Source organism: Apaloderma vittatum, unplaced genomic scaffold (genome assembly GCF_000703405.1).
Source record: "Apaloderma vittatum isolate BGI_N311 unplaced genomic scaffold, ASM70340v1 scaffold12443, whole genome shotgun sequence".
NCBI classification, from domain to species: Eukaryota; Metazoa; Chordata; class Aves; order Trogoniformes; family Trogonidae; genus Apaloderma; species Apaloderma vittatum.
Window position 1 is genome coordinate 41,765 of NW_009706499.1, and position 24,517 is coordinate 66,281.

The 24,517-nt window shown below is 41.4% G+C and overlaps 1 protein-coding gene across 1 annotated transcript in view; it reads right to left on the bottom strand.

Annotated features, from left to right (window-relative positions):
• Positions 1 to 24,372, bottom strand: part of COL4A2 (collagen, type IV, alpha 2) — a gene marked incomplete at its 5' end in the record, with an annotated part of 30,619 nt that extends 6,247 nt beyond the window's left edge. Inside the window, 25 exons of the mRNA XM_009865821.1 lie at positions 1 to 37; positions 726 to 824; positions 960 to 1,121; positions 2,949 to 3,051; positions 4,383 to 4,393; positions 4,437 to 4,562; positions 4,970 to 5,041; positions 6,291 to 6,398; positions 7,561 to 7,668; positions 8,291 to 8,356; positions 8,696 to 8,759; positions 10,211 to 10,392; positions 10,725 to 10,850; positions 12,057 to 12,200; positions 13,342 to 13,512; positions 14,103 to 14,264; positions 16,166 to 16,387; positions 17,478 to 17,585; positions 20,128 to 20,190; positions 20,951 to 21,010; positions 21,754 to 21,955; positions 22,736 to 22,842; positions 22,925 to 22,997; positions 23,822 to 23,988; positions 24,280 to 24,372. The exon at positions 1 to 37 is cut by the window's left edge and continues 137 nt beyond it. Of these exons, the coding sequence (XP_009864123.1) occupies positions 1 to 37; positions 726 to 824; positions 960 to 1,121; positions 2,949 to 3,051; positions 4,383 to 4,393; positions 4,437 to 4,562; positions 4,970 to 5,041; positions 6,291 to 6,398; positions 7,561 to 7,668; positions 8,291 to 8,356; positions 8,696 to 8,759; positions 10,211 to 10,392; positions 10,725 to 10,850; positions 12,057 to 12,200; positions 13,342 to 13,512; positions 14,103 to 14,264; positions 16,166 to 16,387; positions 17,478 to 17,585; positions 20,128 to 20,190; positions 20,951 to 21,010; positions 21,754 to 21,955; positions 22,736 to 22,842; positions 22,925 to 22,997; positions 23,822 to 23,988; positions 24,280 to 24,372 (2,836 nt within the window). The remainder of the gene's footprint in view (positions 38 to 725; positions 825 to 959; positions 1,122 to 2,948; positions 3,052 to 4,382; positions 4,394 to 4,436; positions 4,563 to 4,969; positions 5,042 to 6,290; positions 6,399 to 7,560; positions 7,669 to 8,290; positions 8,357 to 8,695; positions 8,760 to 10,210; positions 10,393 to 10,724; positions 10,851 to 12,056; positions 12,201 to 13,341; positions 13,513 to 14,102; positions 14,265 to 16,165; positions 16,388 to 17,477; positions 17,586 to 20,127; positions 20,191 to 20,950; positions 21,011 to 21,753; positions 21,956 to 22,735; positions 22,843 to 22,924; positions 22,998 to 23,821; positions 23,989 to 24,279) is intronic.
• Between the last annotated feature and the right edge of the window lie 145 nt (positions 24,373 to 24,517).

Consider the following 24,517-nt stretch of genomic DNA (forward strand, 5'->3'; position numbering starts at 1 on the left):
GGGGGCAACCCAGGAGAGCCGGGAGGGCCCTGAAAGCCTGTGATGAGAAGCAAGATGAAATAGTTTGATTAAAAAAACCCCACAGTGTTTTCCTTAATGTGCTTCTGTATTTTCCCTAATGTGTTTTCATCCACAGATTTGTTGCTGTTACTTGGCTGCGTATGTGAGAAAAGGGCTGTGGTCTGCAATTCACCCCCTTGGGTACAGCAGTTATATTTTTTACATTGGGGGAATGTGTGCTCTCTTGGACAGCACACAGATAAGCAGAAGGAAATTAGTGATGCTACTGCTCCCTCATTTTTGACACAGAAAGCTGGGACATTCCCCTCGGAGGTGCAGCACCATCTTTTGGTGGGCTTCGGGAGACACAAATATGTGATGGTATAGTTGGAGTAAGGATATCAAAGATATTTCTAAATATCCAGTGTGTCTACTCTGGGGGATTAATTTAAGTCAGGAATTCTTCTTTTGACCCCACAAGTGGCTCTGATTTTGGAGTTGGCACCTCATACAAAATATATTCATAACGGCAAAAAGTTGACCACTCACGTTAAATTCAGGCACTGGAATTTACCAGGGGTCACATAGAGACATGCGGGCTGGAGACGACTCTGGAGGTTACCTAGCCCAACCTCCTGCTCAAAGCAGGGCCAGTTAGATCAGCTCTATGGAGCTGCAAAATGAGTATTTAGAAAGGAGTCACACATCTGACTGCACTTACTCACCAGTTACTCCTCTATCCCCCTTGGGTCCGACAGGTCCCAAATCACCAGGAAATCCTACTGGGCCCATAAAGCCGATGACACCTTGTTCACCCTTACGACCTTTAATGCAAAATGACAGGTGGCATTACTTCATTGCAACACAGATCAAGTGAGTGCAAAAGTCACGTTATTCAAGCTGCTGTAGTACAGGAGGTTACCCTGCCCCTATCCAAGATCAGCATTTCCCATCCTTACCTTTTGGTCCAGGGAAGCCGGGAACACCAGGTCTCCCTGCTAATCCAGGATCACCTCTACTTCCTTTTGGACCAATTTCTCCACTAACACCTGTTAGCCCACTTTCTCCTTTGCTTCCTGGTGGAGCAGGTATTCCAGGCTGCCCCTGTGGTCCTGGGTAGCCTGTTTAGGGCACAGAGAGGTTGTAATCTGGTTATACCTGAGATCTGAGCAAAGGGGAAAATAACGTTACTATCTAATTGTACCCCATCAGGTTTTATTTCCTTAATTCAAGAGAGCAGCTAATGATTAGCTCCCCAATAGCCTCGTTCAGCACTCCTGCTCTTGGGCTGGCTGCTGTGGTGTGGCAGAGGAATTGGAGTACGAAGCTCTGACAAAGGACAGTGTCATCTCAAGCAAGATTTTGGCAGAAGCGAGGTGCCAGCTGGAACACAGTCTTTCATGAGCTGCTCCTTCCATAGCAAATTCTACACTTCGCTAAGTGCCTCGCTGCTTCATCCTAAATTCTTCAAGTAACTAGAGAGAAATCAGAGAGCAGCGAGTACCTGACTCTGTGCCAGGTGGCAAATAAGCCAAGGACCTACTGTTTAGTGTATCTTAGTGCCTCAGCTGAACATCTGGATACAAGTGACTACTTCATGCTGTCTTGGGAATTATGGGAACAGCTTCTTTTTCCAGAATTACATACTGCTTGAAGTTAAACCTGGCAGGTTTCCCTTCAGTTATCTCTGCTGCCTAAGACAACATTTGGACCTGGTTTCTGAGGGGAGAGGGACTTACTAACTAGGTATTGAGTGGGACATCTCTCCTGCTGCCTGTTAAGTTGGAGCACATGTGGATACAATGCAAGATACACGTGGCAAATGCCTGTCTCACCATTTTGGCTGCTTCTATTTTTATATTTTAATCCAATGACTGTCTGGGGAGTGAGAACCAGTATGCAGAATTAGGCCAACCGACATTCTCTTTCCGTTTGGAAACCTAGGTATTTTGTTAGTTTTTTTAGCTGGTTTGCCTGCTCTAAGTTTTGCACAGTGTACATAAAAATTTCCATGCATCATAAAAAGACGATAGCAGGGCACTTGCAACCTTCACTACAAGCTCTTCACATACCGTTTGAAATGACTGCACAGTCCAATAAGCAACGGGTATATCTGCCTCTAAATACAGAGAGACAGAGTGGCTCTTTCACATGTGTGAGACAGGCAGGCTCATAGCATGGACTTCTAAAGAGAAGAGCTCGTGCTTCCCAATGTAATTTAATTTCATAGAGTCATAGAATAGTTTCAGCTGGAAGAGACCTTGAAGATCATTGAGTCCAGCCTCTGTCCCAGCCCTATCAACCTACTAAACGATTCCCCCCAGTGCAACATCCACCCGTCTCTTAAACACCTCCAGGGACAGTGACTCAACCCCCTCCCTGGGCAGCCTGTTCCAATGGCTGACAACCCACCCAGTATAGAAATTCTTCCTAATATCTAACCTGAACCTCCCCTGGTGCAATTTAAATCCATTTCCCCTCGTCCTATCACTCTACAGTAGGGAGAATAGACCAACCCCTGCCCCTCTACAATGAATTTGCCTGGTAATTTCACATAGGAACATTTTATAAATTATTAAGAAAATATCCCATAGACTTGCAAGTCCACCACAGACCTCAGATTTTAAACTAGCAAGTTAACCTGCTGTTCTGAAAGTTGTAAAGAGAATTCTGGATGATGAAATCTGTTATTTGCATGAAAAACAAACCTTTCCATCAGGACAGCCTGGAGGAACTATCTTTTGCTTTCAAGATGCCTGTCCCTATTACCATTAGTTCTGTCCAACAATAATTCATACACTTTAATGTTGTGTTTAATAGGGATATTTTACTGAACCAAGACAGAAATAACAGTAATGCTAACCCAGTACATAATCTCCTATTGTCTGAGGGCACAACCTTACACTTAAACTTTTACTGTTGTCTGAGGGGAACAAGGCATGGATTACCTGGCACTCCATCTAGACCTGGGGAGCCTTTATCACCAGGATATCCTGATATATTTGAAATCCCAGGAGGCCCCGGAAATCCTTGCTGCCCAGGAAAAAACTCCTGAAAGGAAGAGAAGAAATAATCAATACTGCAAGCAAAATGAGCAACTGCAATTATAAGGATTCACCTTAAACTAAGTATAAAGAATGGGATTTTCAAAATGGAAAACACCTGCAGTTCCTACTAATTTTTGTTTCCTTTTTTTTTTCAGATGATATACTAGTTCTGTGCCAGATATCTCTGGATAGCTAATTATATCTCACTGTGTGGAATGCTAATAAACTTGTGTCTGCCAGGTAAAACATTATTTCAAGATAAGAAGTACTCAAAATATCCTAGGTATATTGAAGCAGACAGGAAAGTAGCTTTGTTTTTCTGTGTCCTGTGGAGTCAGGTGTAGCAGAAATTTAACATATTTTGGGGTCAGCTAAAACCAAAAGTTTGAATCCAAGAAGTGCTCTGTAGATGAAGAGTGTTAAATGGCCAAAAATCCAGCCCACTGATAAGAGATTATTCTTTTAAATAGATTCAAATTGTCAAGATGCCACAAACCGCCTTTTGTTTTTCATTAAAAAAAAATATGACAAACAAACTTGAATGAGATAAGTGAAATAGCTGTTTCTTCCATGGCTTGATAACAAATCTCGGAGTGGTGTTTGAGATGATGGTACAGCATGTTAGTAACGAAAAAGCATAACACAAAAGAATAGGAATGAGCCATTGAACCAAGTAGGCAAAGGCAGTAGGGTTTTATACCTTAATCCTTTCAGAGCTAAAATCTTGGAAAACTTTAAATAAACCCTCTGTAATTAAATGATTCGTCTGTAACATCAATCTGGTGGTCTCTGATTGAAGAACCATCCGGAGGTAAGAGCAGCCCACCACCATAAGGTGGGTTTGAGCCGAAAAGCTGTAACACACTTACACTGCCGGAGGGGCGGTGGTGTGGGTAAAGCTCTGTGTGTGAGGATAGAGCCCAGGAGGGATCAGTGGGACAGTCACACACTGATGGACAGTGAGTCTTTCAAAAGAAATGTAAACACAAATGGATTTGCAATGTTCTGTTGAAATGATTCTATGAAAAAGAAAGAAAGGAAAGCTGTAGCATTTGTCTGACTGGAGCCTCGTGAAAAATATTTTGGGAGCTGATGGCTGCGAGTAGCCTCTGGCATTTGTTGAGCTCAGTGGGTGCTACAAGATGCTGCAACCATGGGGAAGGACCCAGGCTGTCCCGGAGGGGCTGGCTTGTCCAGCATTGGGCAACACACATCGCTGTTTTTGAGCAAGGGCTAGCTGAGCTGCAGCACTAACTCCCAACAGTGACCTTCCTCAAACGGGGAGTTCTTCTATACAACTGTCTACATCTGACTGCATTTTGTGACATCTGTAACTCCTTGAACAGCTGAAACAAATAGTAAGTAGACCTCATTCTCTGGCATACGAACCTGGAACACCTCTGTCTCCCTTCTGACCCGGAGGTCCTCGGCCGCCTTCCACTCTGCTTGGCTCTCCTGCTTCCCCTTTGTCACCCACTGCACCCGGGAAGCCTGCAGTGCCGTAGCCATCCGGACCTGTCGTGGAGTTGTGCAGAATTAAGATGAAACCTGAAATGGTTCTGCATGTAACAGTGTATCAGCATGTATCGCATGCAGTGTATCAGCACGCATAGAGCGTGTGGATTTACTAAATGAGTCTGTAATGGCTTGCTGAAAAAACGGCTCATAATGGGAAAAAAAGGCCTGGAGGCTTTAACTTTATAAAAGGAAAGAAATTATGATTTGAAGTTGTGTTCTAATCCATCTGCGTGGCAGCAGGTAGCGTATGAAGTTGTTTGCCAGAGCCCACAAAAACGAAGCAAGTTCCACATTGGGCTTTGGATGACACAATTAAGAAAGTGACTTGCAAAGATCTCGCTAACCAAACTTGCAGCCAACATGATGTTATGCCTATGAGTAGGCAGAATAAAAGTCTCACTTACCTGGTGAACCTGGAGAGCCCTTGGTGCCTGGTAAACCATGCAGTCCACTGACTCCTCTTAAGCCAGGCAAGCCTGTTTTAAAATTACATTTATGATTATAATAACAGTTTCTATAAGTCTGTATTTATTTCCAGTCAAAAAAACCTCAAATGCTTGAATAAATACTATTCTCTGTTAAAATCTTGTGTATTATATGCAAATTAATTCATTACAATAACACCACACCATGGCTTTGTGATTGGCAAATTGTGTTATTATCCAGTAAACTCAGTCTGAGGTGTTTTTTTTTAAATATCTCTGGTCTGTCTGGTAGCATGCCATTAGTTCCAGTCTTGTTGCCACAATTTTGTTAATAACCACTTAGTTCTCCAAAATCCTCAACCAAGACAATTATGGCATAATTGCAGGCTCTAAATGTGATTATAATGGAGCTCTCTTCAGGAGAAATTCACTCTGTGTCATTCAAAAAAAACCCACACCAAAACCCTAACAAAATGTCTAATAGCTGCTGCTGCTGTTACAGGTAAAATCCCATCTGTTTGTACCTGTCAAAGTGTTAAGTGTGATGTTAAAGCTTGACAGGTGTCTCTAATCAATGGCTAGAGCTCTGGAGGACAATTCAACCTTCGCAAAAATAAGTGTCTGTCTCTCTTAATTTTCTACAAAAGCAGATTTCATAACCCTATTAGCTTAGATTTGATGGCAGATTCACATAGATGAATCTTAGTAAAAACAGAGCAATTAGTGAATGTACTGTAAAAAAAAATCTGCTTACTTAATAAATGAAGGAATTAGGTGGCAACCAATGAGATTCCGTATCCTGTGTTACAAACAGCTTAATTTTAAACTATCACTTGTATCTTGCTAGTAGAATTCTGTCTGAGCCATAAGTAATTTATCCTTAAAACCAGACACTGGATCAGTTCTGGGTCGTTGAGGGTGATGTAGGGTTTTGCTATCCAATGCCGCAACATAATATTCTAATACTGTGTATCACTACTCGTGCTGTATTTGAAATATTTTTTTTTTCTCCCTAGCTGTCATGAAAAATGAAAATGCTTCCTGAAAACTGCTGTCCTGGTTGAGGGAGGTCATCAACAAGTTCAGGTGAGCTCAGCCAACGGCAGTCCTTCAGAAGCCATAAATCAGAAAGCAAGCATGTGGGTCTTCGTTAATGCACCAGGACTTTACAAAGAACAAGTATCAAATAGAGGGAACTCTGCCACTCTGAACTGCAGAAAGTCCCCTTCTTTTTCACCACAAAGGAACAACAGCAAGCGCTCTCACTGAAGTGACTGAATAGCTGAAGCTGTAGGAATACCTGCTTGTCCTGGTAAGCCAGGCCAGCCGGGAGTTCCCTTTTCACCTTGAAATCCAGGTGTCCCAGGGCTTCCTTGCTGCCCGGGGGCACCGACCAGTCCTGGTAAACCTGAGCGACAACAATGGATCATTGCTTGTGACTGTCTTTAAAACCAATAGCCAAAAACACAGACGTGTGCTACCTTCACTCTCTCAGGTAGCAAAAAGAAGGCTTTCCCCTCCTAATACCATTGTACAACACGGCACTGCTCGTCCAGGTGGACAAAAACTGTAGAGAGTGAAGGTAGGAGAGGCGAGGTATAACAGAACAGTTCATTACAAAATGGTTTCTGGCAACCTCAGAAATACAATGTGCTCCTCCTATAAAAATGGTAATTTTGCTTTTGTTGCCAGATACGAGAAGTATTTTTTTTTAATGTACACTTTAGTTTCCCGTTCTGCTGCATCTGCTTTGCCTTTCTGACTGGAAAGCTGATCAAACAGGGACTGTTTTCCAGTGAGGTACCTAAATGAAACTGCTTCAGTCTTGGCTGGAGTTATTAGGCCCTGTAATCATATGAGAAATGTGGAACTCTTCAGCATTTTCATGATCCTCCTGCAATAAGATATGTTCTTAAGCCCTGAGTTTATGATCCAGCCAAAGCCAAACCTGACTTTGGTTCCCCAGTACTCGTGTGCACTTTGCCAACAAGTCTGGCTCAAAACTCCTGTGTAACTGGGTCATGCTGGATATTGATTTCGTTTATGGCAGAAAATAGCATTGGAAAGTCCACTTTCTTGTAGTATTGAGACAACATTAGCATACCTGAGTACGCCAGCAATACAACACTTTGACTGGACACATGATCGCTCCAAGAATAGTAAAACTGGTATAAAGCAGAGTTAGGCTTTTGAAATTTCCTCTTAGTAAAGCCCTTCTGCCATGCCAGGGCACAGAGCATCCACCAAACAAGTGGTTGCTCATGAGGGGAAGGGACGGAGGCATTCAAAACCCACCTGGACGCATTCCTGTGTGGCCTCTCTAGGTGATCCTGCTCTGGCAGGGGTGCTGGGACTAGATGATCTCTAGAGGTCCCTTCCAACCCCGAACATTCTATGACTCTATGATTGTATGATTCCACATCATTTTCACTACTCTTTACCAACTTAATTGCATGATTAACAGTTAAAAAACCCCCCACTTAATGACTTTCTTTCCAGGGAAAAGGGATTTTTCTTCTTTCTCCTCGTAAACAGTTTCATTCCTTGAGGGATTAAAAGGAATATTTTACCTGTCTGTCCCACAGAGCCAGGGACACCCTGGGTGCCCTTGAGGCCTTCAATGCCAGGGAAACCAGGATCACCTCCTTCGCCTTTTTGTCCCGTACCTCCTCTTATGCCTGGAAAACCACAAAACCAGTATATTCTTTCAATAATCTCTAGATGACCCAAGCTAACAAGCACAATGTGAAGCTGGCTACTAACTCGGTCCTGGTCTTGCCACATAGAGACATTCTTCTAGTCCGAGTGCTTGCATAATCTAGGATAATGAATAGTCATCTACAGCATGCTGGCCAAATCATCATTAAATTTGTTTTGAAAAGTACTCCCTAAATTACGTGGGATATGACACTGATGATCAAGTGTGCTGTATATGCAAAGAAATTTTAATACAACCCTTAACCAATCCAATCCAAAATTGACCTGACTCTGCAATCCCATCTTCCATAATCATGGCCTGATATTGCTCCTCTTGTCATCAATAGCAAAAAACCCAACTATATAGAAATGTTTACTGGAGTTGCATGTGATTGATATTTACTGCTATAACTGTACTTTCAGCTGAAGAGGTAAACATAGCATATACTCATTTCAATAAAGAAAAGATGGAGCTCTTCAGGAGCTGTCATGAAAGCACAGGCTTAACAGCCATCAAAAGCCTGTAGAAGGATCCCTCTCCCTCACTCTGTGGACTTTAGTATGTGAAAAGTAATACATCCGGAGCAACTGTGAAATTAATACCTGTTAAGCCTGGCACACCAATTTCTCCTTTAAGGAAAAGTAAGTTTATAGTATCTCCCCGCTCACCTATTTCAAGCAAAAATGAACGCATGAGTGGTAAAGCTTTAATTTAACAGTATTTCCTGTTGTTTTAAAGGTATTGCAACTTTCTGAGGCAAAATTCAGTATTATCTTTCCAGAGTAGAAGAGGAATAAGTTAAAGAAAGAATAATATAAAGTCTCTAGAAGAGTCACCCTGCTTGCCATGGAGGGCAAGCCTCCCACATCTACAATATCATTCTGTAAGACCGTATGAAGACTCTTAAGACTGAAGAGCCCCCCCACCTCAAGACTCTTTGGAACTTAGTGTAGAGCATTTGATGGGTAATGAGTACAAAGAATGCTCAGATAAGAGAACAAACTCACCTATTTCACCATGTGAGCCAGGAGTACCAAAACGGCCTAAAATTCCTGGAGCACCCTTTTCTCCCTGTCATATAATTGGAAACAGGTACCAGTTAATGAGGATGAGGATTTATTCAACCTTTCAAGCAGCACAGTTTGGAAATATTAAAAAAAGGCTATTAAATTTACCATTTTGGAGTTTCTGTAGTACTTTATAAAGTTTGTAGAGCCATTTGGCTAAAATGAGTTAAAGCAAAACAGCAATAAGTTTTGTTTGCAAAGACTTAAGTTTGAAATTGTGAACATTACACATACGTGGTAGTGAGTCCTTGTGCTCCCCCAGGCTTTGCCTGGGGGAGAGTTAATTTTCTTCATAGTATCTGCTATGGGGCTGTGTTTTGGATTTGTGCTGCAAACAGTGCTGATAACACAGGGGTGTTTTAGCTGTCGCTGAGCAGAGCTTGCACAGCATCAAGGCCTTTTCTGCTCCTCACCCCACCCCACTAGCGAGCAGGCTGGGGGGACACAGCCAGGACAGCTGACCCCAGCTGACCAAAGGGACGTTCCATACCATCTGATGTTATGCTCAGCAACAAACCAGGGTGAAATCGCCGGGGGGCTGGCTACTGCTCAGGGCCTGGCTGGGCATTGGTCAGTTGGTGGTGAGCAATTGTTTTCATTTTCATCACTTGTCTTTCTTGGCTTTAATTTATCTCTCTTTGTTATTTTCCCTTTCATTACAATTTGTTATTATTAATAGTAATTATTGCTTTTTTTTTTTTTAATTTTTAAACTGTTCTTATCTCAACCTATGAGTTTTCTCACTTTTACCCTTCCAATTCCCTTTCTCTCATCCTGCTGGAGGGGGGGTGGAGTGAGTGAGCCACTGTGTGGTTCCTAATTGCTGGCTGGGGTTCAACCACTGGGGTTCAACAGTGTAGCAGTCCTTGGTTAGGAAGAAGTCCTACTGAAATCTGAGGACAAAGCTACCTGAGAAAGAAACATAACTTTTGGCTATGATTCTCTTAAATAAATGACGCTTGTCAATCAATCTCCTGTCAGGCCTTTTGTGAGAGTTTATTTCTTCCAGTGTAACTTAGTTTGCAGTCAAAGTGAATCATGGTGAATTACCATCTAGAAGCTGAGATTCTTAGGCTCTTTTACTGTTAGATGACTGACAGTGAGTAACTTTTGGCAGCGGTACCATCAGTTCTGGGAGAAAGGGAAGAGTAAGCCCAGCATGAAGAATAATTTTTACCAACACCTACAGCAACAGGACCAAGGACCTAGAAAGAACTGTTTGGATCCTCATTGACAAAAAAACGGTGCATGAAATTTGTCTCAGAAAGGACTCTGCTTAATGAACATTGGAGGGATCAAGCAAAAAAAAAAAAAGACCTATTTATTCATTTTTTATTGCATTTTCATCTTTGCACCGTAGCTGTTCAGCACAGTTTCAAGGGGTGAATGCCACTCCTTCGAGAAGCTGACTGCCAGCACAAGGACATCCTTATTCCCTCATGAACGTGAACTCACCCTCTCTCCTGTGCTGCCAGGGAAGCCTATGATGCCAGGAGAGCCAGCTGGACCAGGATACCCTTCCAGACCTTTCAGCCCTTTTGCACCAATGTCCCCTTTTGCACCGGCCACGTAGCTGGGATGCCCAGGGGACCCTGGAGTTCCTGTCTTTCCGGGAACGCCTGGCATTCCCTTGCTACCTGCAGGCAGGGATGAATTAAAATAGACAAGATGTAAACTATTAAAGCTGAGAAGGCTGGCATGCAGTTGCTTGTATGTAAGTAGTTTTTCTGCTAGCGGCCTTCTCAAAACATGGCACCATGATGCTCTAGCACAAAAAGGCAGCACAAACACACAATGCAACCCCACAAAGCCTTCCTTGTGGGTGGCTCTGTGAATCGCAGCCGGGAGATTTGCAGAGAGGGCTGCAGCACAGGGTACAACGAGCAAGGAATATCTAATATGGTAAATGAGAAGAGACATCGATTGATAGTCTTGAATGTTCTTGCTTTGTTTCTCTGTAACCACTGACCTTTTAAGCCAAAGAATCCCTTCGTGCCCCTTTCTCCAACATCTCCTTTTTCACCTTTAACTTCCATCATCATGCTGGGCTTGAGCTTTGGGGGTTCTCCTGGAGGTCCTTGATCCCCACGGTCACCTGAAGGGTAAAAATCCAGCCATGTTACAGGAAGCTAGTCAGTGAACAGAAGAGTGAATTTAGCAAAAAGGAATTAAAATATAATCTTGAACAACCTGTAGAAAAGTTACCTTTGTCAATACAACTTGTCAGCAGAACAGTAAAGCATAAGAAAACATGAAAACCAAGTTAAACTTTTGTACACAGAGTCCTGGGGAGCTGGACTCAAGACTCCTCTGTGATAGATAATTTACCTCTCAGCAGATCAGTTAGCTATCATGTGTTTATAAAAAAAACTAAAAGCACACTGGAGAAAGCACAGAGAAGTAGGCTAGTTCCAGTGAAAGGGAGACTCTCAGTCAAAAAGCCTTGGGTGAAAGAAAGCATTTGGATTTGTTACCAGTTATTTTGTTCCTTTTCTTGATTTGAAGGTTACTGGTGACACCAGTAAATAATATCCTGAAGAAAGGATTCAAACAGACTGTATGACTGTCTTTAGTTCTTTGTAGGATGCAGAGACAGGCCACCCAGACTTGTCTCTTATGATCATGCACTGTCCTACACTTCTTTGCCAAGAAGTGTATGTGCACTTTTCTTCACAAATATTTTCTTCACAAATATTTTCACTTTTGCCTTTTGCTCAGACATCCCCTGAATTATAGGGAGCACTGTTTTTCAACCTTTGAACTGCAGACTGTTTTTTCTGAAGTACCTATCTCAAGGTCCCTAGAAAGAAGATTTTCATCTTACGGTGAAGTGTGTATTTAAAGATAATCGTATGCAACAAAAAGTGGACCAAGTTAGTTTTCATTTCATTGATAACTGATGTGTTTCTGACTTTTAAATACTCAAAATTTTTCTGAATATTTCAGTGACTTTACAGTGCAACTGGAGCAAAATCTGAATCTTTTCCCCCAAACACCTTATGCTTCCTGGGAAAAGGCTCTTGTTGAGTTTTGCACATGCTCAAAGGTGCTACTATCCCAGCTCAGCTGAATAATGAGATGTCTGTCTCCAGCCTTAAATGTGCAAATATACACAAAGAGGTAACCTTTCCCTGGGCCTAAAAGCCAGGCCTCCTGTCTAGAGGTCTATGTGTGAAATAGGTGAAGGAATGTCTGAGCTAAATTTGCCATGTGAAAAATGTCTTCTCTCTCTCTGTGCCCTTGTAAAATAGTTTTCCACACGTGAAAAGCAAACACACTGATACCACTCATAAGCAAATACCTTTAAAGCCACGTGCACCCTGTGAGCCTTTATCACCCTGAGGCCCGAGCGGTCCAAATTCTCCTCTGACTCCTTTGATGCCTTGTCTTCCTTTTAGGCCTGTCACGCCCTCAAAACCACGTAGGCCAGGTGAACCTTTCGAGCCTTTAAAGAAAGAAGGGGAAGAGAAATGCTACCTCACTCAGATTTCTGGAAACTCAGTAAATGGGAACCAGCAATGCACGACTAAAATGGTACGAAAACTTCAGTGCAGTAGTACCTATTTTTGGCTGCCTTGTTTCCTAGGGCAATCTGCAGCTCTAGGTTAGATACCTAAGCTTTTTGAGAGGTAAAGACCAGGGCTATGCTGCACTATCTCAACTGGCCAAAGAGGAGATGTTATGGAGATGACCAGAACTAGGACCAGAACTGAGTGTTGTCTTCTGAAAGATCAGTTCAAACCCTCTCCTACAGCTAAACTAGAGAAAGGTACCTAGTTCCACACAAGGTCAGCCTGTTCTTCTACATGTAGAGATACAAATCCTGGGTCTAGGGCTAGCTGACCATTTCTCACCAAAAATTCCCATACTCCTCTTTTCTAAACAAGAGGATACTTTTTCACACAGGTTATGCTAACAAACAGATCTTCAGATCTATTTGTATTCCAGAGTTGTTCTAGGAAAAAAAATCCTACCTTTCCCACAAATGAAACTGCAACATGCATTTTTAGGTATGCACTCCCTCCCTTTGTGTTTAGCTTGGCTTCATACACTTGAAACTCCTTGTGTGATATAGACAACTTGCATTAGACATAGCATTTACGTGTCTGGCAAGTGAGAATCTCATCTTCTCTATATGTAATATTAGTATCCTGGTAAAAGTCAGCATTGAGGTCTTGCATCTGGCATTGCTCAGTACACAAATGCCAGCTTAAAAAAACTTTAAAGCAAAAGTTCAGGGAAACATCTATTTAATTTCACTGAGAGCCAGTGGGACTGAGACAAGGGAAAGACTTCCATAAAGAGAAAAAAGTAAATACTGTATATTTTTTTAAAAGGACAAATAAAACAGCCATTGCCCTTCTAAATAGGGCTGCATGTCACAAACTAACATTTTGCCAAGCACAATGCAGGGAAAACAATAATTTTGGAATATATATATTTTGCAAATCTTGGAAAATATATTATGTCCCTAATTCTTCCATTTTAAACTGAGGCAGCCTAGCAGAGAACATGTCCTGTTCATCTCAGCACAGAATAGCTTTAAGTAAAATAAGTTTTTTTCAAAATAGCTGTCCAGAGCTCACCTTTGTCTCCTGGAAAGCCACCCATTCCGCTCATGCCAGGGGGACCAGTCACACCAGGTATACCTTGTAATCCTGGGTAACCTACTTCACCTTTGTCTCCAGCCAGGCCTTTCAGGCCCACAGGGCCAGGAAAACCTTGCTCACCATCTTCTCCCCTAGCTCCAGGTGGACCTGTTGTGTGAACATGCAAAAAGGGAGATTAGAAAGCGTTTGGACACACATGATAACTTTGTACAAGGTAACGCAAGAGGGAGAAAACTGCTGTCCTACCAGCCTCATGCTGAAGGGGGAAAATCAGGACTTTTTTTAGCAAAGAACTTCAGAAACTATTATAATGACAAAGCAGCTCATCAGTGCAAACAAGTCCCACTACCAGCTTGGTTCTATACCCACTCCCAATAGGACCTTCCCCTCCTCTTTAATTTACAGATTAAGCCCCTTTACCATAAGGCTATTCCCATTTAGTAGGTCCCTTCTCCAAGTCTGCCACCAGCAAACTCTAACCTGGCTTGGTAGGTGCCTGCAGAAGGAAAAGCAGCAGCTCTGCCAGTGAGGATCACCATCACCCCGACTTCCCACCTGTGACACCAGCACAATTTGAAATCACAGTATCTGTGCTATTACTGTCATTTCCCTGGCTGGGAATTAAAGCATGGCATGTGCCATGACCCCAAGCTTAGCTTTCCACTGTGGAAACCATACAGTTGTCCTGACATAGAGAACTGCAGAAGCAGTGACACAGGACAGCAATATGTCCTCACCAAGAGGCCCTTGAGGGCCAGGCCCACCAGCTGGCCCAGGGTTTCCTGGTAGCCCTGGGAATCCACGTGTTCCTGGTGTTCCCGGCAATCCCATCAAACCAGGGAGACCTTGTGGCCCTGGAGCTCCTTTGGGTCCTGGCAAACCTGGGTTACCATCCGCTCCTAAAATACCATAATCACACATTAGAGAGCATAAATATCTAGAGAGCTGATAATTGCATATCACTTCTGTGTATGTACTAGTCTTTCAGGTATGTTTTCCCTCTGAAAATTCAGTAAGAACAGGAAAAGCAAATTAAAAGATTGCTTATTAGTTTTAAAATAATTGACATTACCAGTACTAATCTCAATATTTTCATTGGAAAAGTTGACTGGCACTTTCAAAAGAATGGAAACAATTTGGCACCAGGTGGATATAGATGGAGCAAGTCTCTTCCACTTTTAACTCCAGTAATTTTGTAATTCCTGATCTCTCTCTCTTTATCACATACATCTTTTTAGGAATTGAATCAAGCAGCTCACTGAACCACTGGAGTAATACTTTGTATCTTTTCTAAAATGTGGCCTGCGGGAATGGGAACATTTAAGGTAGATGGTGGGTTCCGGTTTTGTTACTGTTGAGAAATTTTCAACTAAGGTCATTACAAGGCACTGTTATAAGATTCATACAAATTCCTAAGCAAAAAGGCCCTGATTCTATACAACTTAGTGCACTGGATGAAAATTTACATCTTTAAGATGTAAGAGTAAAGGGGCTGTTGAGGTTTAAAAGGTAATGCCTGCTTCGCATTCAAATTGGAGAAGCATCAATAACGTAAAAGAGCTTTAAAGTACATGGCACTTAAAACCCAGGCCAAGTGGATATGCTTCCTTCTATTCAGGTTTTATATCAGTGTAGGTCCATTGGCTTGACTGTAGTTAAGTGTGCTTTGTAACTGAGGTCACACAGGTAAGTCTTCTCAAGAACAAAATACAGGCTCTAGCTCTTTTTCTGAAGGGCTAGTAGTTTAAGTGGCACAGACAATAAGGAAGTTACTTCATATTAAACTAAAAACAGTGTAACTCATACAAGTTCACATGTTGGGGTTTTTTTGGAGCCCTTTTGTCAGAACTGTAAAATAAATCATGAACAAACTAGTAATGTTTCTTTTTCACTGTACATATTTTTTTGTTATTACCGAAAACTTATTTCTACAGAAATGCTTAGAAAGAAGACACAAAGTCACACTTTTATTTTCTTTTCAATTCACGTTTCTCTATGAATTTATTTCCCTTTTCAGAAGTTTTAGAGATATTTTCTGTCTTTTCTCAAACTTGCCAAGTGCTACAGAGCTGTATTCCTCCCTCTCCTTCACAGGAGTCCTACTGAAGGTGAAAACAGCTCTCTTCACTTCAAATAACTAATGTAATACGATGCTCCTTTTTTATTTGTATGCGAAATCATATGAAGAGTCTCCAAAACAGGTTCCTCTGATAGACCTCCTTGCTTTGAGCTAGTCACTCAATTACTACTCCTTTTTCACTTCCATAACAGAGCAAAGAGGTAGTCAGCAGTCTTAAATTTAACGATATGTCCAAATGCTACCAAAATTGTGTAGCAGGAGATCCTTAATTCCCACATGTGCTTTTGAAAGTCCTCCACAGAATTCAGTGAGTTACAAAGTCAGATTTTGCAGACAAATTATCATAGAATTGTTTAGGTTGGAAAAGAACTTCATTGAGTCCAACTGTTAACCTAGCAACTACATCACCATTTCCTTAGCTACAGTGGGAAAAATTAACAGTACCTCTGAACACAACTGTAGTTGTACTACAATAGGAAGGAGTGCTGGTCATAAGCAATGGATCTCCAGAAGGTGTTTGGAGGAGCCAGGCATGTTGCTAAAAGTTGAGGTAGATGGGGAAGGGATGGGAGATCACGAGGCACTGAGATTTGATGTTGGAGTCACCAGTGCATCCAACGCATCCTAACATGGTCTATTACTACACTCACATCTCCATAAATCATTCGCATTTATATCACGCTCCAACTCAACCACTTCTTTATTTGAAGTGGCTTTTACCTCTAGCTCCCGGTATTCCTTGATCTCCTGGTGCGCCTTTCAATCCTGGGAAGCCGGGGAGCCCGACATCCCCTCGGGAACCTGTTGGTGCTCCTAACACATCGCCAGGAAGGCCCTTTGGTCCTGTCTCTCCTGGAGCACCGGATTTTCCTGTAAGGCCTGGGTGTCCCTGCAGTCCAGGTAGACCATTCGGGCCCCTGTCTCCCCTGGGTCCAGTAAAACCTATAAATAAAACAAAGATTAGTTATCACAGGTTTCACTACAAATACTGAAGTTCAAATCCTAGATACACCATCATACGACCTTTTATGTTATTGTAATTTTCCCTTGTTCTTAGCAGAAACCCGTAGAATGAAACAAAGCGTCGTATAAAAAGTCTCGAAACCACTTAGCATTTATAAGAACATTTGACTAAATGTGGAAACCAGCAGAAATTACAGGTGACCCCGAAGGGTACCTACTGCCTGGGTGATAAAAATACACAGCTCCAAGAACAGCTACCTCTGTGCAACTACTTTGACATGGATATTGCAGCATTTTATAAACGTCTTATTCTGTAAGGACAAAAAAACAGTTCCTGCATACAAAAACCTGTTTTAATACACAGCAGTGGTAAGACATTTCAGGGAGTTGAATGTGAAAAAATAAATGAGGAGTTACTCTTGCCGGACTGTCTGATGATCTACTGCAGTTTATATGTGTGTCAAGTACTATTTTAGGCTCGTCTGACTTACTATTTATGAACTGATCAACTATACTTGCAGTTATTTGATTTGTCTTGGACATGCTGGAACCTCTGGACAGCTAGAGAAGCCCTAGGATTTAACCTGCACCTCTACAGAGTAATCTAAAATATGACAGGCACTGAACACTTGCAAATACTGTTTGGAAACATAGCCACCTTTGATATGTCCAGTATAATTCATACTAATGCTGGAAAGAGTTAAATAGAAATAAAATACTAGTACTTTCTGTATCATCAATCTGAGTATGTTACATTTGGAATCTGAAATATCTTGATGTAGAATTTCTTTATTTCTGTGTGAACTTTGTGAATTTTTACTGTTATATTTACAATTTTTCACTATGAAGCAGATTTTAAGAGGTTGGTGTCTATGCTCCTTTTCAACATTATGGAAGTTGCAGGGAAATCCTTTTGGATTTGAAAACTAGCAGTTTTGTATAATAGTTTATTGTTTGAACATAGAAGTGAAGATAAGTGAAAACATACCTGGAATCAAGTTTTTGTGTTTCAGTGACTGCAGTAAAGAGATCAAAAGTATATAGAGAAAAAGTAATTATTTCAAGATACCTGGAGGACCTGGGTATCCTTCCCGACCAGGATCACCTCGTGTACCATTTAGCCCTGGGTATCCCATTGGACCTGGATCACCTGGGAATCCTCTTGCACCTTTTGCACCTAAATTATACAGAAGAAAGTAAGAAAGTGTGATCTGAACAAACGAACAGAAATGTGCATATAATGTAAGAAAAGGTAGTGGTAAATATCATCATGATGTGTTTCCAGATGCAAAGATGAACCTTTTATTTTTAATTTTAATGGGACTATACTGTAGCTTTTTAGTAGTATTCAAGATCCCAAGATATGGACTAGAAATCTAGGCTAAGTGCTCCTACAAACACAGATTAACTTGAGTTAAAGACCTATGATATGGACACTAGTAGGGTCTCACATACTTTTAGAGGCTTTTAATATTTTGTAAATTAAGGCTTTTATCTGAAGGTCAAAAGGCAACGCCAAAGCTGAATGCTCAACAGAAATGGGCATAGATGAGATGTAGGAGGAGGAACAAATTTTCCTCTTCCCTGCTAAACTGCTGCTCACAGAACAAGAGCAGACTGGTTTAAGATAACCATGAAACAGAAATGTAAGGTTAAAGGTTAGATCTAATCATCCTAGAAACTAAATGCAAATTAACTAGCCTACTTACTATATTTGTAATACGGTAGGCCTATAGCTTCAGTAGTAAAGGAAGGGCTGTGCCCTGAAAAAGGGTTTCTCTTGCACTGAACTCATGTTCATAAAGATTTCTCTCCTGATAAAATGAGTAAAATGAGAGCTTGCCTCATGTAGTATTTGTCATTTGGGTAAGGGCAAATATCACTCTTATCTCAAAACCTGCAAGCATTTTGTGGAATTCTTTTGTTAGGTTTCTAAAAACTATATTTATTTATTTATTTATTTATTATTTTAATTAAGTACTTTTATTACATGAGACTCACTAATTTGTTGCATTCTAAGATCAAGATATTTTGATAAAGTTCTCTGAAAATAATTCCTGTGGAATGCTTTGTTTCCCTCTCCGCATCAGCTCCTTGAACTCCTTAAGTTCCCAGATCAGGCTTTGAAGGTCAATAACATGCTTTAACATTTTAAGTGTTGTTGCTTAGCATCACCGTGAATTACAATTCATTTATTTATTACAAAGCAAATAAGTTTCTCTCCACCTGCAGCTAGGAGAAACCAAGGAAAATCCCATTTGAATTTTCATACTTTTTTCCACTTTCGTTTTTTTGAATTTCCACTATTTAATCATGACTTTTCTATTGTTTTAGCTGTTGTTTGTGAAGAGTAGAAGGAAACCTTTAAAAAGACCACAAATAAGACCCACATAAACAGCCAATGCAACATGAATAGCTTTTTCCCAGTGCTGTACAGGACTGTTGTTCTCTCCCTTACATGAACAATAACTTCTCAAAAAGCAATTGAAAGGAAAAATCCCAGGCTTTCAGGTCTCAGTGAAAAATTCTAATGTGCCTCTTACCCAAGTAGCATTTTGGTCTTGTTTCCCATCTGTAATAACTGACTTTCATTCATTCCTGTCAGTGTTGCACTAATTAAAAAGCCATGTTAGAGAAAGAAGGCGGCAGATGGAGAAAGCAACCAGTCCTTATCACATATTTCAGTATCTCATGCTATGTTAGCTGGGTTAACGTGTTGTGCCAAACAGTAGTAAGAAAAAGGTTTTATTTTTGACCAATGCTTAGTTTGCAAGTGCTTTAGCTGTATGCTTGAAACAGGTGTAACTTAGGGTAGGCAGTGTGTAAGTTGCCAGGAATTTCAAAGGAACACAAGGACATGAGGGTATGAGACTATAAAGATTATTCCTTGCTTGATATATTGGGTGCCACCAGAACCTAGGACACTAAGAGACTTGATTGTTTACAGTGGAGCCCCATCGTGGATGAAAAGAAGGCAGGAAATCTTGTGAACAAAACCACATTGCTCTAAGCAGACAATGAAAAATATTGTAAAGGAGGTGATGGTGCTTTTGTGTCAATCCAGTGAATGTAGGTAGGAATGATGCCCTAGGAAACTAAACTGACACAGCTACAGCAATAAGAAGCTACAAGAAGTTGTAGCATCATAGAAAAATAAAAAGAATTGTAAAATGTGTCCTGTTCCTTCTGGGTTTCCAGCTCCAGAAGTGCCACAGGTTGATAGGCACCAACGAACAGAGTTCTGCACTGGACTCAGCAAGGCGCCTTCTCTAAATCTTAAACTGACCAAAACATGTAAGCTGACAGAGGAAGATTTGTTAAAGAGCTAAGCAAGAGTACTGTCATGATACTCAGAACAAAATTGTAAGAAGGCAAAGAAAGCAACCATCAGAAGCATTGATCCTAACAACAAACCAAGGCATTAGGACTAAGAAAACAGGTCAGAGATACACATCATCTTTCATCAGAGTTTCTTCTCCCTTTCAAGATCCATCAGTCTGTAATAAATCAATCCATCAATCCATGCATGCCATAATAAACATTGTGCTGTAAAAAACCCCACAATTTGACCTTAAAATTTATAGTCCAGATCTGTGACCTTGTCTTTCATTGTCATTCCCAAAACTCATTGCCAGCTAAGGCTCAACTTTAATCTATCTGGCAAGATCTCTCTCAAAATATAGTGCATGTGAGGAACAAAGCTGAAGGCGAAATGTTACCTGGCGCTCCTGGCAGTCCTGGGTTACCCTGAGATCCCTTTGGTGGCCTCACACAGCCCGCACCTGCAAACAAAGAGAGTTAGTCACACCGTATGTGCTCAAATGCTGCCTCTCATCAGCTCTGCACCTGCCGTTGAGACAACATCACTAAAGCAGGTGAATGAAAATAACAGGTAAAACCCTATTTTAAGAAAAAGTTTTATTCCTTAAAAAAAAATAAAATTGGTCATCGGTGGCATTTTCAGGGGAGCACTCAAGTTGAGCTCCACCCCACGAGCTGTTTTTCTGCCTGCTTTACAGGGGCTATGACAACTGCTCCAGTTAGAAAAGAGTTATGGAAAGGACAGGCCAACCTCGTGGATGACTGTATTTTTCAGAATAAAAGACACACTTGGCTTCCCTCTGGGCAGTTTATACCCCTGAAGCAATCAAGTAATTTTTTGATACAAATGAAGGAGGTTTTTTCTTTATATGTCATATTGTATTAAAAACCACTCAACTATCCACATAAAAAGTTGCTTAAATTTTCTTGGGCACCTCATTTTTGGGACTATTGTTATAGATTGCATAGTGATTATTATCTCATCCCAATAAACACTGAGGAGCAATGAAATAAAGAATTTCTGAGTTAAAACTGCAATAATTTTAGAATATGTTCAATTTGATTAAATTAATTTAGAGCTCTGTACAGTACTTACTTGTGACCTGAAATTCAGAGCTTATCATCAAGAGCATCCAAACAGTTATCAGAAAGAAAGTATCAAGCCATAAGAGCAGCAGAATATATATTTAAATATATTCAGTCCATTTGTTTGTACAGTACCTGACCATATTGGCTCAGTTCCGTCTCCTCTAGAAAAGTCTTCAATGACCTGTCCACAGTCTATGAGCAAAGAAGGGGAAAAGACAGTTATTATTCAAGAGAGAAAATCTGTAAAATGCTCTCAGATCTAACCAAAATGTCTACTGCAACACCAGATAATGTATACTCTTACGTATTATGCACACATAGAATACAAACTGTTTGCTATAACATACTAGAACTCTCTATCCACATATTAGTTAGATCCAGGCCGGAAATCTAACCCTGTCAGAGTTATGTGTCCTGTGCATTGTGCAGGGCTGGCAGGTGCCTGCTCTGGCTTGAATATTCTGCTGGGCATCTTGAAGTCAAGCAATAAAACTCTGAGCCTGAGCTCCTGTGAATGTAGCCCTGGCACTCTTACGCTAGAAGAGACCCAGAAAGTTGCAGAGATACTTTGAAGAACTCTGAAGGATGGATACATGATTTTCTTTGGTTAATTGAAAGATAATGTTGGATGGGTAAGACCAGAGGAAACCACCTGTGAGTAGTTCAATTGAAGAACATTGCTCAATTGCCTCCAACTGCTTGAAACCTGAAGGATGTTACTTGCTGGCACTAACACATTCATTCATGCTGTTTCAACACCTGATGTGAAACTGCTGGGACTTCGAAGTATTTCCTTCTTTAAGATTTCTAGACTATGAATACCAGCAACCCCTTTTCACCCACATAACCCCTCACCAAACGCTGCCTTTTCAACAGTGTGCTGTACAGGTGCTGCATGAGTAAGGCACGTGTAAGGCAAGAGTCATGTCCCTTACCTAGTTGGCCAGGCTCTCCTGGCAGACCGGGCAGACCTGGAGATCCCGGGCTTCCATCTTGTCCATGGTCACCTGGAGGACCCCGGTACCCTTTTGGACCAGGAAGTCCTTCACCTGGCAGGCCTGCTTCTCCTGGAAAGCCCTTTGGGCCTAATTCACCTGGATAACCAGGATCACCAGGGAAACCTCTGATACCATCACCCTGCAGGAAGCGAATGGAGGTGGTCACTCCTGACTTTGCCAAGAAGCAAACAAAACTCAAACAGCTGAACAACACTCATGAATAACATCTTATAGGCAGTAATGCTTCAGGTGTGGCATACGAGCTCTTTAAATCAACACTGCAGATAAAAGAGACTCGAAATAATCTGACTTTAATATAGATCCCACAGAAAAAAAAACAAAAAACAAACCACGAGAGAAGCACTCTTAGAGCAAGCATTCCCCTAAAAAACTCGGCCCATGAATGGCACTTGAGCAGTATGAATCACTGCTGTGGAGAGGCTTACTGCCCTTTCTGAAATGCTGCAAGTGGGTTTTGGGGAAACTGCCTGCATTGCTAGAGATGTTCTGGTGTGGCATTTACTTCTGCGACCTTGAGATAAGCTGATATAAAATTATGCCCAAATGGGCAGGTTTTTATTTTGTCTCTTCTTCTAGTGATATTTCTACATTATTGAATCAACATCTTAACAAACATTACTAGAAAATATTTCCATGCTCAGAAGTAAAGTACCATCTTTACTGGTAGTAAGAATTACTGTGGTCCAGACTGGATGATATAGCTCTGGCCCATATTCAAATATGATGTAAAAGCATGCCCGTGGTCCAAACCAGCATTTATGATGGGCGATAATCAGCAAAGTCAAATTGTGCATCTTCATCCATGAAAAGAGGGTAGCCTGGTGATCATAACCCCTCAGAATTAAATGCATTAGTTATTGAGTGTGATTGAAATTATTTAGCTGTATTTGCTACTCACTGGAAGGCCAGGCTGTCCTGGTAAACCATCTAATCCATCTCTCCCTGGGAAACCATCTTGACCTCTGATACCAGGCAGCCCACGATCTCCTTGTATTCCTTTGGTGCCTAAAGAAGATCTTTGATTGTGAGATCAATATTTCATGAAAGATATAAATAATAGCAAAATACACGTGCTATGAACTTTTACCTTTAGTAGTTATGCGGAAAGAGTCTCCCTTTTCTCCTTTAGGTCCAGGAAATCCATCTGGGCCTGAAAATCCCTGGTGTTACATACATTGGGAAAAAAGAAGAGAGAAATAGAAACACTTAAGAGATAAATGTCAAGATTTGCGTTTTCACTACCCTGCTTAAAAAGTCTCCTTAAATTCACTGCTTTCATGTGACTTTTTGTGAATGACTTCCTCTTCAGAAATGCCATTCTTGTGCCTGAATTTTTATTAATGTGCTTTAAGTAGGGCCAGGGTCTATCTGGCACGGTAGGGAGCTTCCGCCTGAGAGAGCTTTCCGTGAGCTAGGGTCCTGCAGGTGGCTGCAGCTGCAGAACTGCATTAGGGAAAACACAGTGTTAGCCACTAAAGCAAATGCTGTAAGCAACTCTTTGGCACCATGGAAACGAAACTCAGGGTTATATTGACCTGCAATTCCTCCTGCCCACTACAACAAAAGAAGACAGCCTCAAAGCTGGCAGCGAGTTGTGAATTACAGCACCGTTGTGGAGCTGAAAAGGGGCACCATCTTCATTGATGAGAGACAAGAACGTGGGTGCAGAGGGATTAAGTGACCTGCCCCAAACCACAGACCTGTGGGAAGGGTTTGGGTTAGAAGGGAGAGCTGAAGGTCCCTGGTCCAACTCAGCACTTCGAGCATTATGTGGAAATCTTCCACTCTTCCTGAAGCATCCTATTTTCACCTGCATCCTATCAATTTTTGGCTTTCAGTCTTCTTTAGATAGCAATCTGAAAGCTATCAAAGTGGCACAGAAAGAAAGAAATTGTATTTCTCAGTGTTCTTTCATGCAGAATGGCTTGGGTTTTTTTCCTAGTAGGCATAGAAAACTATGCAATAAAAAGACCAAGTATCTCACTTTTGCTCCAGGGTGGCCAGGAGTACCATGTGGTCCTTGATCACCAGGTTCTCCTTTCCTCCCAGGCTGGCCAGGGGTTCCTGGAAAGCCAGGAGGGCCAGGAGGGCCAGTAGAGCCCCTTCTCATTTCCTCAGTCAAAAGGCATGTACTGCAGTCCCCTTCTTCGCCTAAGGAGAGCAATGGAAAGAGAAGAAAGAATGCTTTGTAACAACAAATGTCACCTGTATCCATTTTATATATAGACTTGAGAACACTTGAGTAGTTTCTCAAATACTTCTAAGTACTTTTTTTTTCTTACAGAAAAATAACACAAATGATTCTTTGTCGTGTTAGTTCCAGATCAAATTCAAATTGGTTCCTGAGCATGCCATAGTTCAATAAACTCAGTCTGAATACAATGTGAGCTTTACACAATGTGTAAGAGCAGATCATCTATTGAGTTATTTGCTGTAACTTACCTTTAGGTCCTTTTTGTCCTCGTGGCCCAGGGAAACCTTGCACGCCAAATCTACCTGGCAACCCCTCCTGGCCTTTTAATCCAAAGAGAGAACCTAGAAGTTTAATTACAAAAAACCATAATTAGTCTCTTGTAGACTAACTTTTCTTCTCTTTCCTCCCTGCACTGCATCTGCCCTTTTCTGGCTCCCCCAACGCCATTTAATGTCTGTGGTGGTTTGGCGCTGGCCAGAGGCCAGG